At 31.9% G+C, this 17,642-nt stretch overlaps 1 protein-coding gene across 5 annotated transcripts in view; it reads left to right on the top strand.

The window, feature by feature from the left end:
- Arms (Ankyrin repeat-rich membrane spanning) overlaps window positions 1-16,665 on the top strand; it is an 86,819-nt gene extending 70,154 nt beyond the window's left edge. For all 5 annotated transcript variants that reach the window (XM_088259149.1, XM_088259146.1, XM_088259147.1 and 2 more), the window contains exons 12-28: window positions 91-228; window positions 306-473; window positions 561-677; window positions 825-1,026; window positions 2,391-2,570; window positions 3,645-3,848; window positions 4,446-4,630; window positions 4,752-4,831; window positions 5,226-5,391; window positions 6,163-6,341; window positions 6,476-6,582; window positions 7,367-7,522; window positions 8,331-8,495; window positions 8,888-8,993; window positions 9,075-9,157; window positions 10,495-10,588; window positions 14,977-16,665. In XM_088259149.1, coding sequence (XP_088115275.1) covers window positions 91-228; window positions 306-473; window positions 561-677; window positions 825-1,026; window positions 2,391-2,570; window positions 3,645-3,848; window positions 4,446-4,630; window positions 4,752-4,831; window positions 5,226-5,391; window positions 6,163-6,341; window positions 6,476-6,582; window positions 7,367-7,522; window positions 8,331-8,495; window positions 8,888-8,993; window positions 9,075-9,157; window positions 10,495-10,588; window positions 14,977-16,430 — 3,784 coding nt within the window. In that variant the 3' untranslated portion in view covers window positions 16,431-16,665. The remainder of the gene's footprint in view (window positions 1-90; window positions 229-305; window positions 474-560; window positions 678-824; window positions 1,027-2,390; window positions 2,571-3,644; window positions 3,849-4,445; window positions 4,631-4,751; window positions 4,832-5,225; window positions 5,392-6,162; window positions 6,342-6,475; window positions 6,583-7,366; window positions 7,523-8,330; window positions 8,496-8,887; window positions 8,994-9,074; window positions 9,158-10,494; window positions 10,589-14,976) is intronic.
- The last annotated feature ends 977 nt before the right edge of the window (window positions 16,666-17,642 follow it).

Genomic DNA, 17,642 nt, shown 5'->3' with positions numbered 1-17,642 from the left:
GTGTTATTATTTATTATTATGTTATTATTATTATATATTATTATACTGTGTTATAGTAAGCATTGATTGATTTTGTGTGTTTTTTTCCAGATATGAATGGTCTTGGCCTTATTCTGTGATGTTAGCTTTAAGTCACAAATTTAATTCCCTGAAATTAGTGCTACAAGTAGTTTTCTGTCACCCGCCGGGTCCCCAGTGTTCACATTCTCTACCTGCTCAACCTATAAGGTACGTGTGATCACATCGCATTGCGTATCCAGCCAATCTAGAGTTTTATTACTAAATATTCACTTATTCTGTTACAGATTTCACTTTACGGATCAAGCGAAAAGTAGTACTCACGAGGGGGAAGCCTCCGTTATACAAATGATAGTTAGTTTGTCGGAAGCGCTTGAAAATCAGTACGGTCGGCTGTGTACAAGACTTTACCGGGCTTTCAGGCCAAAACCTATACGAGCTACCGCCGATTGGAGGTATATTTTATTCTTCGCCACCTGAATTTTCATCATAGTACTTCTTAGATAATGTTTTTAAATATGTATTTTTCTTTTTTTTTCTAGGTGGCGTAGAATTTGTTGCATTCCTCATGTTATGACATTTGAACTGTGCTTTATATTTGTCATATTAGCTATATCTATGTTAGTCGTATATTTAAGAGATGGTCAGTCTGATCCGCAGTAAGTACAATTTCATATCCATGTAATGAAATAAAGTTTTTAATAAACATCCATTAGAATTTCCACAATTTCTGAAACAAAAACTCTTACTACTTCATTATCTACACTTACCTAAAAAATGTTTTGTATTTATTTTGCTTTTTTCAGAACTTTGAAAATTCAAGAAGGTATACTGATCGGGCTAGGTTCAGTTTTAGTCTTGACAGCTGTGGCCAATCTGTATACGTGGGGACGCATCGGCGCCGCTCTCATACTCTCCCCGCGGGCACATCTCAAGAGGAGTGTGGACAGGCAACCGGAAGGCTTCCTTCAAGCTCTCAGGCCCGAAGTTACACTGCTCACAGACATGGTAACTTTTTTGATTCACAATAACTTTAATTTTATTTATATCGGTCCATCAACCCTTACTCATGTCCCGCTAGGTGAGAGTCCCCTTCATTCTGGCCATTCTTTTAACTCTGGATCTTCCTTAACCACTCCCTTCTAGCAATATTAACACATTGTTCTCGGGCGGTTTTTTCATCAACCCCAACGTTAATTTTAATCGCACAGTCTGCTGCCCGACCCTCATTATACTAATTACAAATAACCATAAACCTAATTCTGATCTGAACAATGTTTTTTTGGTGTCTCTCGCGCTCTACCAAAAGTAAGCAAATAGTACGCTTATCAGCGTCTCCCGCTCTCTACCAATAGTATGTTAAAGACGCTTTTAAGCGTTTACTGCAAATAATGTGTTAACAATATCATCCGCCGATCGCATTGGTTGTCAACTAAAATTTCTGGATCCAGTTCTAGGTGACTACTCCAGAACTTTTTTTCTCCACCTGCTATCCCCTCCAAACTACAGACACTGTCGACAATTTTTATTCTTCTCCAAATCTCGATATTTCTGATTTGGTCTCGAATAAAGATTCCAATAGCGTAGCAGATTTCATCTCTCTGTGCCACTTATTAGCCTTGTGAGGGTCTATTTCTCTGTAGACAAACTTCTTACAACATTTTGAGTGTGTCCAAATACTTGTTCACAAAATCTGGATTATCTCCAATTACAGGAGTTATTTTCATATTATTTTTTGACATCTCATCAAAGATGAAGAAGAATATGGAAGTCTGGGCATTTACGGGGCTTACGACCGTCATAGGCTGGTTTAAGTGATCACTTTACACACGTGTAACATTCACCAATTCTACCCATTATTGACAACCACACTACTCAAATTCTTGGAAGTTCTATATATATGAACCAATTTAGAAACCTTGTTCATGAATCACTAGAACTAATTAACTATTAACTATTAGTTCTAGTGATTCATGAACAAGGTTTCTAAATTGGTTCATATATATAGAACTTCCAAGAATTTGAGTAGTGTGGTTGTCAATAATGGGTAGAATTGGTGAATGTTACACGTGTGTAAAGTGATCACTTAAACCAGCCTATGACGGTCGTAAGCCCCGTAAATGCCCAGACTTCCATATTCTTCTTCATCTTTGATGAGATGTCAAAAAATAATATGACAAACTTCTTGTAGACTTGATCACTTTTGTATGCTTTCGACAGTTTCCCAAATGCTTCACTATATTATGCACATAAAATGCAACTAAATTATTCATCACTTTCTACTATTCCCGGTGGAAATCAGTAGTCGTAGTATTTATTTTATTTAAAAAGACTATTCTGTATTGGTTTTATGATTTATTTTAATATTTTAGGTGAAATGTTTGGATGCCTTTACTGGTCAACAGACTCGTTTAGTCGTCGTTGTGGACGCGCTAGACAGTTGTGAACAAGATAGAGTTCTTATTGTACTGAATGCCATCCACACTCTCTGCTCTGATCAACACAGTCCCTTTGTCATCATACTGGCCATAGACCCGCACATCATCAGCAAGGTAAGCACCGACCTATAATGTTCAACCAGTGCCTTCTATATCAAATACAAGCCGTTAACTAAGTTTGGAAACATTACATAAATTATTTTTGAAAATGTCATTTCTACTATATTGTCATGTCAACAAAAGTTAAGATTTTTTTTACATTTAGATACATATTTGGTGCTCTATGTGAAGTATGCCCTTTTGCAATATATTCTTTTTCTTTCTATAAATGTAAATACATTCTTTGTTAAATATTAATTTAAATGACAATAGCGTATTTCTTGGTTATTAAGCAGTATATCAAGCTTATTCCTTGCCCATTTCCAGGCACTTTGATACTGAAATTTTGTAATTTAAGTAATGATCAAAATAATTTTGAATATTGACACGTGACAGTTATATCAGTATTCATATAAAAAAAAAATTACGTCACATGGTTTTACAAACATAGCACTCCAAAGATGCCACCGGTAGTAGTAGCACAAGAAATGCGATTAACATATGGCATAACCCAAAAATACACTATCAGCATCTCAACGGCTGTAAAAATCTAAGAAATTCATTGATCAATGTTGACAAATACTTATACACAAATGTATATACTTTCAATAAATCAAATGTGATATTTAAATTAGTTGACAGCAATGGATTACATACATAGTTTCCAAACATTTGCAGCATGACGTTGTATTGATTTACTAGGAGGCACTGTATAATACATAACACACGTGTTTGTTGTGTATTATATTTATAATAATGTGTATTATACATATAGAAATCTATTCAGTGTTGTTAAATCTTTTTGTATGTCCTGACAGGTGGTTTGGGAGGAGGTTAGTTCAGACTGATAGTACTTTGACTTCGTTAACTTGTTTTATTATTTTGTCGGTTTGCGTTTTAAATCATCTTGTGACTAATTCTTAAATGTATCAGATATTTTCCATATTGCCATCTGTAAATTACTTGAATAATTTTTAGAATATGAATTTATTGTGTGGAATAATTTGCTGCTATCAAAAATAGAAGAATCACATTACGTAACTACATTTTTCATTTTATATGCACATGTATATTGATATATATTTCCAGGCTGTCGAAGTCAATAGTAGGAGAGCATTTTCCGAAAGCAATATTGGAGGTTGGGACTACTTAAAGAATATGGTACAGTTGCCATTTTATCTACAGAACTCCGCTCTTCGGAGAGTTAAAATAGCTCAACAAACTTCACAACGAAAATTACAATTATCTGCTCTTTCTGGAAATGATGAAATTTCAGCTTCGCTGCAGAGATCGGTAATTATTAAATATTTTCTTGTGTTTTATTTAGTTTCGCATTCCAGGTGCCATTGATATAGAGTTATTAAAAAAAAAAGACTTTTATCCGCATTATCATGTACTATATGAATAAAGAAAAATTGTTACTTTTCATGAAAAATTGTAACACAAGGGTAAATAATGATTAATGGAGTTCTAGTTATAATTATGATTAATCTTAAGTCATAATAATAAAGTAATCAATTTAAGATTGCTCCCCAAGATGGCCTAAAATTTATTCTATTTATTTTTGCTTTATCCATTTTCGAACCCTCTTTTTTTCTATCATAAACCACCAATTGTAATTTTTTTTTATTTATTTCATTATCCCACATATTCCAACAACCAAAATTTGCAATTTTTAATATTTTTCCTGATATCTAAATCTCGAGAAACCCTGTACAAATATGTTCAAATATCAGACAGAGTATCATGAAATTTTTCTCCTGTTAAATTCTGTTTTGCGCATAATGATAGTATTCACACAAGGGGTCGATTTGGTTTGATTTCTGAAATTAATAGGAGGTTTAGATAGTTTTATACCCTTTTTTTTTAATTACGAGTTGTATGCTGCAGGTATCCGCTAGGCGTCTCTCATCAGCCTCTGAACTCATGTCGAGTCAGGAGAAACTCAAAGGGCTCGGTAATAGCGGAAGCACAAGAGGTGCTAGGAAACTCAAAATATCCGAATCGGTCGCTTCTTCCATGAATTCCAACCTGCACAGAGTGGGACTGTCCAGCGGTCCCGCTGATCTTAATAGGTGATTATTCTTACTTATCCGCCTCACTGACTGCCCAGGACTGACTGGGAAGAATGTGATTAACTGAATTCTTCCAATGTAAGTGATATTTTAATATTTATTTTGAATGTTCTGTTCTCAGAGTCCTTTTAACTGATGACTACTTTAGTGATGTCAATCCGAGAAGTATGCGACGTCTTATGAATGTTCTCTATATTACTGGTGAGTTCTTTATGTGCGTAAACAGCACCACTTAATCACCTAATTATTATGAATACATAGCAATAAATAACTGTGTAATATGAACACACTTCGGACGGGAAAGGTATTTCTACCCGTTTGGTCAATTGATGCTTAAGGACGGGAAGGGTATTTTTACCTTCTGCGCTGGCCTCATTTCAAAGGCAAAAAAGAAGGAATTATCCAATTTTCTTTATATAAATATTATATCCCAATCTCTTTGTTAAGGTCTTAACTATATGTACATAATTATCAAATCCTGTCGCCAGCGGTCCACAGGTATAAAAAATACCCATCCGGAATGTGTTAAGTTCAAACACTACCTCCCTCGTATACATGATTTAATGTATTGTTGTGTAAATGTGTCTTTTTGCAGGTCGATTATTGAAAGCGTTTCAAATTGAATTCAACTGGCATAATTTGGCTTCTTGGGTCAATCTCACAGAACAATGGCCTTTTAGAACATCTTGGATCATTCTGCACCACGAAATGTTCGAGGAGCACATTGAAGACAGCACATCACTCAAACAAATATATGACAAGTAAATATATTTTTTTAAAGCATCACATTTATTTGTAGTACTGTCACTCTAGTATTTTTGGCATAAGTATTGTAAAATGTCCGACGTCAGATGTCACTCTTCATGTCGTTTCATTTTTCTCATATTGGTTCAAAATGAAAACGAGCTAGAAGGATAGATGATCATACAATTGTAAAAAATAATAATAAGCTTTATAAAAGTATTTTTATGTATTTTGCAACATTTTAAAAAGACTACGTATTACATATATAAAATTTGGCTGTTTTTACCACATAGACCATAAACAACGTACAATAATTTTCTATATGTAGGTACAGTAAAAAATTGTCTTTAACTAATCGCTATAATTTTTTTTTTATCCTTCTTTGAAAAATATGTTTTTTTAGAATTTTTGGCACATCTATTCCCAGCTCCGAAAAATATAGGATGGGAAATGATAGTTGTCGATGGAAGATAATAAGGAACTGTTTAATACATTTTTATCACTTTTATCGCTTATCTATAGATATGCTTTCTGTCAATTATCAGTGTCGGGCTGTGGTCCCGTGGTTAGTGTTGCGGACTCTTAAGTCAGAGTTTCTCGGTTCGAATCCACTCTACCACAATATGATACCTATTTCTAATAATGAACCGCTTAGGCTCACAGAAGCAGTATGAAATTGAAATATTTGTGTAAATAATAAAAATACAAATATTTCTCTTTTTCAACAAAAAATAACATTGTGATATTGTCATTATTTTCAAATTGATTGTGATTATTTCCACTTTCAGAGTCCGGCCAAATATTCCAATACTTCGAGAAGCCGAACCCTTGATGGAACTCGATAGGGACGAACGTAAACTTGATGTGTTTTTAGGCTTCCACAGAACTAGTTTACTTGCCGCAGACCTTAAAATTTTCCTTCCCTTCACAATCAACTTGGACCCTTACATCAAGAAAGTTATCAAAGGTGGTTATCATTTTGAGATAAAAGTAATTTTAAAGTGAGATAAAAGTAATTTTAAATGAGTATCATTTTTTTGCTATGTTTTATAACTCAAGTATCTGATTCATCCTCTCAAATAGATAAAATGTCTCTTGCAGATGAACAGCAGCACTATGCCATAGATAATAACGATTCACCCGTTGTTAATCACCCTGTGATCCCACCCAGACCCTACAACAACCCTAAATTATATCACCGAAAACAGGTTTGTATTTTAAATATGTCATCGCATACGTAATGTAACCGAAAATCTTTTGTGTTATTCGTAAATTCAAATTTTACTACAAGAAATTAAATGTAAAATTAATTTATTATGAATGAATAGGAAGTTAAGAATTTGAACCTTTGCGACATATCACATTGAATCGATTAATATTTAAATGACGTATTTTGACATAATAATATTTAATCATAAAACATATTGACACTGCATACTGAAACAAATGTAATCGCATTTTAAGTCCTTCACACAATAGTTTTATTTTTATTTTGTCATATCGCTCACTCCTTTCAAGAACGTCATAAATCAAAAAACTTGATTTTTCAGGAGAATGTTTAAAGAAAGTTTAAAAATATAATACAATGTATTAAAAATAAATATCAAGCCACTTATTGAACTTTTTACTGTCTTTTCTATCTTTTTAGGTAAGACCTGAAGGTCTTTTCTCCATTTGAAAAATATTTAGTATATTTTTAAAAAAATCTAACAATACCTTTTCTTCAAAATACAAAAACAACACTTTCTGCCCTGTAGCGGGCAAATATTAAGTTAAAAATATGCCGCTTTTGTACATTTTCTGGGCATTCCGAAAACATGCACAACTGAAAATTGTCAATTTTTTATTTACGACTTTCTTGAAAGGAGTGAGCAATATATTTTTAATCCCTTGTCGGATGTTGATATGTACTAACAATACTACCGAAAACTTATTTTAAAAAAAAATCAATTGTTTTTGATAATGGAGTTTTATAAAATGATGTTGTTGCAGCAACGTACCCCAACTCTGCCGCCCATCTATGGGGGCGGCACCCCGGGGGCGTGGCCCAGCTGGCCGGATTCCTCCCCTGGACCCCCTACTGGACCCCCCGCCGGACCCTCCACTCCAGCCCCCACACACCAACCCTTCAACTACACACAACTTCACGTAAATATTGCATTATGAATTACTACTTTAAATTACTACGGTTAATGTCGGCGTCGTGCTCTGTCTTGTTTTTTGTCTGATTATATCGCAATCTCAAGAATAGGATAGAGGCACAAATCAGCGGTCCAAACTCAAAACACAGTAAGGGACATTTTTTTGCAGTACGTTTTTTTTGCATTTTTGGACTAAGTAGATTCTATTTACTTAGTCTAAAAATGCAAAAAAAAAACCTACAAAAAAAATGTCCATTACTGTGTTTTAAGTTTGGACAGCCGAAAGACGTTCAGATTTTCAAAGCTTTTCAGTTGCTAATAGTGTTTTTCTGAGTCATGATGCCATGTTTAGATGCGTGTAATAAATTTATTGAGAAAATAGTTAAAACCAAAATATATATTACATATTATATTGATTATAAGACACATGTATTTTTTCGTAATTTAATTCATCTTATATTTAATATTAACAAAAAAAATACCATGTAAATTTATTACAAAAATATTAAATAAAACAATTTTATTTTGTATTTTTGTAATAAAGTTTGTTTTTTATTTAGAAAAAGGGGTATTTTGATGTTACATAAATGGTACATATTTAGAATCATCAAAAATTAAAAATTATTTTACCTGTATGTTGAAAATTTCCCATTATGTTTAAAATGTGATTTTGCTTCCAGCCGAAAATATACAGTTTTTATGTAGTAAATTTATAGTAAATATGTAGTAAATTTCTGATAAAATTCAACAAAATATTATTATCTGTTTACTGTCTATGAATAGTTTATATGTATTTTTAATAAAATGATTTTCAGGGAGAGTTGGGTGATGTATACCTGTCGAAGTTGGGAGTGAGTGGTGTTTGTTCTCTGGTAGAAAGAGAGTTACCCTCTGCAGCTAGCGCCATCACAGCACTTCTCAGACAACATAACATTTCTGGAAAAGTTCTTCTTCATTGCGACTTGAATGACCTCAAACAGGTGAAATAGTCTCATTGGATATTTACCAGTACTCATTATTGTCACCTAGGGATTAAATATTTTCATTCATTTATTCGGCAGTCACTTTGCGGTAAAATCTATCCATTTTTAATTAATGTTTTACCTAGTAAATACCACTATTTCTTAAAATCTACTGTGACACGTATTTCAATACATTCCGCATCATTTTCAAACATTCAAACATTTATTGTTTGAAAATGATGCGGAATGCATCGAAACATGTGTCAAAGTGGTATGTATTTACTTAGTAAAACATTAATTAAAAATTCAATATTTTTTATACAAAGTCATAATCCATCACTTCAAAACTAATCATTACCTTTTACTTACCGAAATTGTAAAACTTATGAATCTTTTAACTAATTTTCCAGGTTTTGACTCTCAATTTCGGTGATTGGGAACTTTTCAAACTGTTAATACTAAATCTAAGGGATCTGGAATCCGGAATGCCTCTGATCAGTAATATTAATATGCCAGGTAACTTATACTCATAAACAAACTACTTTCATATAAGACATTTTTGTTGTTTACTTTTGTTTTTTTATTATTTTATTTTAGAAAAAGAACGAATGGAAAAGGAACCTAAATTACGAGTGACACATGATCCACCTAAGAGCAAACCTTCAAACATGGAAAAACAGGTAAATGACTTTAAAATATCTCGTAATTATCAATCTCAAATACGATTAATTGGGTTTGAATGCAAAAATCGAAAATTAGATTTGAATTCGGAAATGCAGTTGTATATACCAGGTATAATGTAAAACTTTTCAGAGGAATCAATATTTTTTACTGCGGGTCTCGTTCCATCAACCTATGCTATATTATAAAGCAAGTCCATCGATAAATTAATACCTCACTAAGGCCATCTCCCTGACTGCAACAATTTAAAAATAATAATATAATATTGGAACTGCAGTTATTACTTGCCTTGCTTATACTGAATATATAAACATTACAAGGCTTAAATATTACAGCGAAGAAAAAAAGTCTAACCAACTTTTGTTTGAAGATTGGGTAGGATATTCAGGTGTGGACCATTCCTAGGAACTTCTTAGTTTTACAGAAAACTCATCAGGAGAAGACGGACTGTCATTTGCTTCTCATTGCAAGTCTCCCATGACTCCACTCCTCCAACAAACAACTTAACAGCTGCTCATTTGCAGCTGTTATGTTGTTTGCAACAGCTTCCCTGCTAGGATGCCGAGATTTAAAGCTTCTTGCACAATAAATGTAGTGTTAGAGAATCGGGTTTCTTAATTGATTGAACTAAAAATATCTACCCATAATAATTCCAATTTTAAAACAACAAAGGTTTGCATAGATAGCAATTTACAAAATGACGAACCCTTGTTGTTCCGAGATCACGTAATATATGTAGTTACACTTGTCACAGCCTTATTTTAATAATATGTAGTAACAAAGTTATTTCTTTTTTTGTTATTTGCACTTTTACTTGGATAGAAGTATGGGCTGGAGTACCAGGAATATCAGGTAAAAGAATATGCACTAATGAAATGGGACGATTATGTAATTATTTATGTAGTTTTAATTTTCATAATCATAAATGTAAATGATATCTATAGGAAAACTTCCTTGCATCGAATTTGAAGGGACTGGTGACAGAAGTATATATATTTATTTTTTAAATTACCTTTTGTTCATATAGTTATTGCTCCAGTCTCATCTAATATTGCTTTGATTCACAGCAATTCATGGAATAATCCATTAACCATAGACTTTATATTGACACTGAAAATCTGAAGTCGTAGTTCTATTTTTATATATATGTACATTTTTATTTTTTTAAATTTCGATAGTACTGCGGTAGTTTATAGAAATGTTTGCTAGCTACACGCTGCTATACAGAGGTCACTGTATGTGATGGATATGTACACAAAAAAATGTAATAAATAAACATTCATTATTATTCACTTACGTTATTAGCTAAAAAGATAGAGGTAATGGTTTGTTTCAGGTAACGCTGGAGGAACAAATGATATGCGGAGCATTGCAGACTCTCAACGAGGAGGCCTTAGAGGATGTGTTACTGGGCGACCCTGTGGCCACAGGTGAGATCCCCTCTCCGCTGCCCACCATAGTGGAGCACCACCCCTCCCCCGTCCCCACCATCACCACCCAGTACTTCCCCACCGACAACATGCCCGCCGCTGCACTAACCATCCCGCAACTCTGCATGCCTAGCGATCTAACCCCCGAGGACTCGTCCCCCGACGAACTGGAGGAGTTCTCCCTGTCGCACGTCGCCACCCGAGACACCCTCAAGGTCAAGTTTGACAACTCCGCCCGAGACGAGAAGAACTTCGAGCCGGTCGTGATCATCATGCCCGCCGAACACAACGACCGCACTTTTGTCAGGTTACCTAATGACTACGACGCGGGAGACACTCAATTTTAGTCGGTCTCAACACTGACAACTGCCATTTTAAACTTATTTTCTTTGTGAAAACTTTCACTAATTTATAAAAAAAAACCTTTATTTAGTATGCGTAGAAATAGATAGATAGGTTCTACAGTATAAGCTCATGAATTCGAACAATCAGTAATTGGAAAATATTTTGAGATTTTGACACCTACAATAATTTTTCATGCAAATCTTTCAATAATTTGAAAAAGTTAGATATATTTCAAAAAATATTTTGACCGAAATTCAAAATAAAATAACAAAAAACAGCATAATTACTGTTTTCCTTTTAAGTTGATTTAAATTCCAATCGCGTAATTTTGCCCTCGACAAAAAACATATTTTTTATTTAAAATTTGCTGATTTAAAATATTTCTCTAGGCACTTAGATTTTGAAGGAATGAGCTTTTACTGTATTGAGTTTTGATACAAAATAATATTGTTTGTATTATAAAAATATTTAGTAAATCTTTTATTTATTATTTACATATTTCTTATGTTTTTTTTTTAAATAAATATTTAGAAATTTACCAAAATCAGTATTATAATTTATAAATTAGATTATTGCATGTTGGCTGGTGGCAGTTGTGTATTGTCTGTTCAACGTTTTCATAGAAAACAAAATATTTTACTTATCATATTGCAAACTTTTAAATGCTTGCAAAAGCTATTTATGTAATGTGGAAATTAGTCCATTGAACAGTTTCTTCTCGGTTATATTTTGACATCGTTATAATTTATTTATGATGATAATTCCATAAATAATTTATAAGAATTATTTATAAAAATCATTAATAAAAATTATCTAGTCCATTTTTTTTTTAATTACATCATAAATGTGCTCAAAAAATTATTGGATTTGTTCATAGTAGTCTGATTTCAGATTAGTATTGATACATTTAAGTTCACTCTGAATAAACTTTTTTGAATAAAAAATATTATCCCGCTTTGTATAAAAAAAATTGTTTGTGTATTTCAAAGTCTAGTTTCCAGTATGTAAATTTTGAAAGAGTTATATTGTACTTATGTCAATTATAGTACCATTTTACTTATGGTATTGTATTCCATACCTGGTGATAATAATGTGTGATATATACGAATTCCAAGCTTTGTGTCAATTGGCTATGTTTACTTTAAATATATTTTTCTTCTAGTTTTTAGTCAATAAATCCTCGTTATTTTTTAAGTTCTGAGTTCTATTTTTTTATTTCAGTGTCTATAGGAATGAAGGCAATTTTCTTTAATATAAGCTTTAATGAATGTTTTTAATTTTCATTGTTTGCTGTTGAAAATTGTTTATATATTTTTTACAGTTTAAAATTTATTGATTAATAAATTGAAAATATAAGATGTTTACAATATTGTTACATTTATTCAATTAATATTATCTGTCTGCATAATAAAATTGATGTTTTTATTTCAATTTTTTTTTCTTTGGGTGTTGTGTTTTGTAAAAGTTTGTCGATTTTGTGTATGTAGATATAACTGACCTGGATTTAAAGGTGTTGGTCGGTGAATGTTTTCTGGCTTCAATGGAAATACAATTTTTGTTTGCATTTAGACACAATTTTTCTGTATTAAAGGGTTGAATATACAAATTTCTTTTGTTTTGTATCGCCAGCATATATTATTTTTATAATAATAAACTTTAATAAACGCTTAATGTTGAGTTTTATTTTATTTGGTGGCTGCATGAAAACGCATGTTTTATTTTTGATATAATATGATAACTAATAATATGTCCACTTTTTCTACTATTGTATTTGGTCTAGAAAGTCGGTGGGAATAATAAATTAATGCTTTATTCTTTGTGAATAGACATTGATATTGTTTTTACAAGATTAAAAATTTTACATTCCTATCATGTGTCGTTAGCATTTTTTCCCATCTGTACTAATTTGAGTACTTAAGTGTTCTGAAGTTAGCCTTAGTAATAATATCTGAAACATTGGTAACAAATGTTAACAACACGGCATAATATCCCAGAAAAATAGTGTTGGCATTTAAAAATATTACTTCATTTTAATTAAAAATTCTAGGTTTGATATTTTTACTGGCAACAATCAAATATGTTTCTCTATTCCATGGTCCGGGTTATCATAAACACACATGTCAATTTATTCTGTTAGATAAAAAATTCATCACTTACTCATATTTTATATTAAAATACACCTCTCATAGTGGTTATGGATTGGTTCTCAATTATTATTGAATTAAACAGAAATCAATTGTTTAAGAATGATTTAATAATGCCTTTTTTATTTGAGAGTTATACACTTATCCCTTGTTTTAATTAGTTTCACTTTAAATTGATGAAGGAAAAAGCCGTTCTGGGTAGACATCGGGACCACTGCCTAAACATCTACTTCAATCAGCATGCTCCACACTAAAGATTAAGTTGGTAGAGTGAACCATTGGATCAAAAAATAAATAAGGAAACAGTTAGCATTATCCCAAGTACCAAACTCAAAAGAAAATTTATTCATATTTCAGATGAACTTGTACTCTTTATGACAAAAAAGATGAATTTTAAAATATGTATTCAGATGAGCTATTAAATTTTAATGAGGCATTAAAAGTATTTGCGCATTGTATCAATAGATATCCAAAGACTCAAAACAGTAATTTTAACCAATAAATTTATAAAGGCATTAAGTAAACGATAAAGCCATATTTATTATTTTCACATGATCTTATTAAGTTGAAAAAATCGTCACCTTTGTAATATATAGTAAAAACCTTAAAATAATTCAATATTTTTTGGTTTTGGTGGACATGCTTTGCATATTTTTATTCATAATTTAGTTTCCCTAATGTTAATGATACATTACATATACAAATGACACCTGGCGTTGGTAAATATCTCATTTTTTAGTAATATCATCTACAACTCTTGACATTTGACTGGCAAATTACTGCTATAACTGACTGAAACAGTATTAAACCCGCCTCCCTTTTCTACCCCCCCCCCCCTGGATGCTATGCATATTTTCCATGACTATAGCGAGTGTCATATCTATATATAATTATTCAATTGCTAATGTGAAGAGAAAGATTTTAAAAAAAGTATATTGCTTTAATGTTTCTTTATATTGTTTATGTCTTACAAAATGTATCTTATTAAATTCTGTGAAATGCAGAGATTGGACAATCTACCTATAGTTTGGAATAACTCATTAAAAATAATTATCATTCTTCAATAGCTGAATTTAACAGAAATGCCAATTTTATACTTAATTATCTTTTATAATGTACATATAAGATCATAAAGAATTGTTCTTACCACGTTTCAGTCCAAGATGAAATGAATCTTAAAACAGTTCCAAATGCTTAAATGGAACTGTTTTAAGATTCATTTTCAAAACAATTGTCTTAATACATACATATATACACTGCGTATAAAATTTGTTTGAATATTCTGCACATAGTGTACAAAGGTAATAAGGTAACACGTAGATAAACAAAACTAATTTTGAGTATGTACAAACACCATAGAACATTCTATATGATTGACTATCATTGTTTTATGATCAAAGATTGTGCTTTATCAAGATATATCAAAATCACATGATCAATCGGTTTTCTTTGATTTCATTATCAAGATTTGATTTCATATTCATTATCATACAATATTGGATTACTATCAAGATTGTTCTTATTTTCTTTTTATTAAATAAATTGTTGATATTTTATATGATGTATTTTGGTCACTTTCAGCAATATTGATTCCATATTACCCCATTAACAGTATCAGGAAGTTACGACTTTGTTGTATGTTAGGTGTTTTTTTTAAAATATTTTAACTTTGTTATAGATAACAAGGAATTTCACATTTCCCTCTTTTCCTTTGTTTCCTTCTTACTGTATTCCATACTCCTGTACCTTTAATACTTATTGATAATTATAATTTTTTCACATTTGTACTATAAATATTTTATGTAATTTTACTTGCATTATTACTTCTTCTATTTATTTCATGTTTGGATGTATTCAATTAGTGTTTTTTAATATCAAAAGCTCATATCTTAATTTCAGTTTCAGATGAAAGTGACGCTCTCCAATTGGTGCTCTTGGCACCGGGAGGTAGTTGGCAAGCATCCTCGCCACCGCCTTCCCTAACTTCATCACCACAACTTCCAAGGAAATCTGATCCCTCAATTCTCAAACCAAAGGGAAGCTTCAAATCTACTTCCAAAAAGCATGTTTCTATTAACGAAAAAGGTTTAAGTTATGGTTCTGAAACCAGTCTTAAAAATAATGATTCAACAACCGTAATAGTTAAATTTGAGGATGAAACTGTGAAATCAAACACGCCACTTTATTTTGTGAACCAACCAACTCAAAATAAATTTGATTTTGACTTTCATAAAACCAGTAAAATTGCTAACCAAGAAATATGCAAAGTTTTTCAGAATAACAAAGATAAAAATTCCCATAAGGATAGTTCCTTGCATACTTTACGAAACCAAACAGATATTGACAAATCCAGCATGATTCAGCATTCTAGTAACCAAGAAAATTTTAAAGAAAGTGATGATAAAAATGAAAAGGTATTTAGAAAATTGTCCATGAGTGAAAATATGGAAAACGACCCTGAGATTGCAGACAGGGGAAATTCTAAAAAGAGACCATCTTCACTGTTATTGTCAACCGATGATCAATGTCTCCAACTAGGAAAAGAGTATATAGCAATTCGATCCAGGTCCGCTGAAGATAGCACTCCGCGAGTTGAAGGAACTGCAGAAAATTCAACAGAAAACCTCAAGAACCAACCTAGTGTTACTGAAAACACCGCTCAAACTTCCAGTGTAGAATTGATAAGTCGCCTAAAAGAAAAAATTTTCAACAAAGGCATTTCGAATGAAAGGAATATAAAATCTGGAGAATTAGAAAGTGACGATGAATCTACACCTTTAGTTTCATCTGAGAGATCATCTCCTTCCATTTCTATCAAAGCGCACAGAAATTCTGCCGAGGAAAAAGTTGTCACACCTCGAAGGCTTTCTACCTCGAGTAGTAGCAATAGCTCGAAAGATCTGTCACCATTGAAAAATGATAAACGGCGAAAATATGAAACTCATCAATCGCAAAAAGTATTTTCACCTGAAAAGCACGACTGTAATATATCTGACGCCACTATAAGTGTCGAATTCAGTCCTACCTCTGACCATAGTTCGAGTGAGTCCCATGTTTTCAATCCATTAGAAGATGGTAACTGCGATATCAAATTCCATGACATTTTGCCTAATAGCAATGAAATATATTTGAAAGAGCCTAAATCGGAAAATCTTGAGAGTCCTCGTAATAAACGAGTTAGCTTTGTTTCAACTTCTAGGAGTACAGATTCTTTCAGTAGTTTGCTAGAACCTCACAGCATGAATGTATTATCACGCGGAAACTCCGATGCCAGTCTGAAGAGTAGCTACTTATGGCGTCAAGACGCTGTCGATGATCAAGAAGATTGGAAAAATCCAGAATCATCAGTTTAATTTTATAAATAACATTTTCACTTTTACACTATTCACAAAACTCATTTTCATTAATACTTATTTTTTTATGATTTCCATAAGGGTACCTTTACGTAAATATTATATTTTTATTACATCATGTTTTTATGTACTTAAAATTCTTATTAAATGTAGAGTTCCAGTATTTTACTGCATTTATTTGTGATATTATACTTTAAAAAACCTATGTTAATAAATAAATTACACATACATACTTTATATTTAGTTTTATTTTAACAATTACCTTATTTTATTAAATATACCCTTTCCAATAGGCAAAATAAAAATTCTTCACTTTTAGGTGATTTTTTATGTTTTTCAGGTCATAATACGACAATGCCTGCAATCTCTTTTAACTTCTTCACAAAGTTGTTTGGTTTTTCTTTTTTTCCTTTTTTATTTTCCCTTTATGGTAGTGTTCAAATCGTCCTGCTCTTGTATATGTCCAATCATCTTCCTTCTTTTTTTTCAATTATTTCTCATAATGTCCTTTTTTCATTTACTTTCCCTAAAACCTCTTAGTTTGTCGCTTTTTCCATCCAGTTAACTCTTCCCATTCTCAAACACCACAACTCAAAACATTTCTAATCTTTCTCTATCCCTCCTAGTCATCGTCCTAGTTTCGATATACTCGAGACATGTTTTAATAAATTTCCATATATTTTTTTAGCTATTTACGCAATGGAAATTAATATTTTCTTATTATATATGCCCGTTAAGGTATACCTATTCCAGTCTTTTAAAATATAAAAACAAATAACAATCCAATCCTTTCAGTTATAATGTATGGCATTGATAAGATATTTAAAGTAAATACATAATTCATAATACACAATTATATTAGATGTTAAATGGGGAATAATATTGTATTATGTTTGTCTCTGTAGTGTAATGGTAAGCATATTTACAGTGCTGGAGGTTCAAAATAGGTATATCAAATAGTTCAGTGACTCTAATACTTATTTAATATTACCTTGGGCTGGTACCCAAAACCTTGGCTTGCTAGGCTTGACAGTCCCAGTTTCTAGACAAAATCCCGGTGTCCGGGCCGGTTTACTTCACGTCTTATTATATGCTTGTGACATTTATTATTACTACTGGTTTAGGTTCCTAATCAGTAACCATTTATTCATAGCATTGACAATGAAACACCCTTAAAACCCGCCAAGAGTGTGTACCCTTAAATATCCGCGA

Source organism: Brachycentrus maculatus, unplaced genomic scaffold (genome assembly GCF_059751285.1).
Source record: "Brachycentrus maculatus isolate JH-2025_06_01 unplaced genomic scaffold, ASM5975128v1 h1tg000110l, whole genome shotgun sequence".
Taxonomy (NCBI): domain Eukaryota; kingdom Metazoa; phylum Arthropoda; class Insecta; order Trichoptera; family Brachycentridae; genus Brachycentrus; species Brachycentrus maculatus.
The sequence above is the reverse complement of the archived record's forward strand: the minus strand, read 5'-3'. Positions and strand labels throughout refer to the sequence as shown.